This window comes from Stegastes partitus, unplaced genomic scaffold (genome assembly GCF_000690725.1).
Source record: "Stegastes partitus isolate 25-593 unplaced genomic scaffold, Stegastes_partitus-1.0.2 Scaffold1224, whole genome shotgun sequence".
Lineage (NCBI taxonomy): Eukaryota > Metazoa > Chordata > Actinopteri > Pomacentridae > Stegastes > Stegastes partitus.
Genome location: NW_007578955.1, coordinates 1 through 1,240, shown reverse-complemented (window position 1 = coordinate 1,240; position 1,240 = coordinate 1). Strand labels below are relative to the sequence as shown.

General features: G+C 37.9%; 1 protein-coding gene across 1 annotated transcript in view; it reads left to right on the top strand.

Annotated features, from left to right (window-relative positions):
• The window catches only part of LOC103368944 (contactin-4-like), a gene marked incomplete at its 3' end in the record, with an annotated part of 7,895 nt that extends 6,881 nt beyond the window's left edge, over positions 1–1,014 (top strand). The window contains exon 7 of the mRNA XM_008297494.1: positions 715–1,014. Within this exon, the coding sequence (XP_008295716.1) occupies positions 715–1,014 (300 nt within the window). The remainder of the gene's footprint in view (positions 1–714) is intronic.
• Between the last annotated feature and the right edge of the window lie 226 nt (positions 1,015–1,240).

Sequence of the window (1,240 nt, the reverse complement as noted above, 5' to 3'; positions counted from 1 at the left end):
AACTGAAACGGTCTGCAGTTGTTGTTGGGATCTGTACTCACACTTGATGTTTTGTGAGCTCCTAAAATAATTAATGCAACGACATTTACTTGTTTTCACTTCAGAAGTGAACATAGAACTGAATGTGGTCTTTGTGAATTCACTTGTTGGGTAACAAACATTTGTCTCATACAGATTTAGAACAGTCATGAATGAAAGTGAAAATAATCTGGCCTTGAAATGTATTTGAAACAGCTGAGTGAGGTTAATTAAATAAAATTATGTGTGTTTATAAATGCAGAAATCAGTCCTCAGATAGAGAGGAGAGAAGATCACTGTCACATGTGAGATCTATGGAGGAGCTGCTGACTGATAGTATGAATGGAAACTCCAAAACAAAATGATTCCAAAAGGAGTTTTGCTTCTTTGTTCCACACTGTAGAGTACAAGTGTAAAAGGCAGAATGAAAAGTTTGTTGTATTTTCCATTCACTTGTTTTTTCTTTGAATTTATCACCTTCCTGTTTTTCACCAGTCTAACCGTTATTTACCTGAAACTGTGGACAATAATGCGAAGTTTGTTTCACAGCTTCACTTTTTACACATACAGTATTTGGGGATAAGAGACATATATAGATAAAAAAAAATTACTGAAAATAAAGGGTACAAATGTTGTATGTAATTCACCAACAACACATAGTAACGTGTTCATTCTTGGAAAATGTCTTTCCAACAGAAGCCAAAGCTGTCCTCACTGTGTCTCCATCATGGCTGAGTCCTGGAGCCTCAGTAACTCTGAGCTGTCAGGTTGAACATCCGTCTGCAGGATGGAGGTTCTACTGGTATAAGGCTGTTCCTGATCTATCAGACAACTCCTACAGTTATGAGCTGCTGCCTGGTAGCAGCAACGGGACTGAAGAAGATTCCTACATTGTTGATGGACAGACACAGACAGCAGGATATGCATGTAGAGCTGGAAGAGGAGACCCAGTGCATTACACTGATGAGAGTGAACCTCAGTTTGTCTGGTCTGGAGGTCAGTTTACATGTTTGTTTATTGCATTATTTCCCTTTCTATTAATTTCCAGCCTGCTTATGACAAACAAGTCTTCAAACTAAAGAGTGTTTAGAGTTTTAGTTGATTGTGTTTATTTGTGTCCACAATGGAAGAAATGTAATGATTGTTGTGACCCAACGACCTTTCCATCACATCCAAGCATCTGATCAAACTTTTTATTGTTTCTGGAGGTTTAATGTTGGTG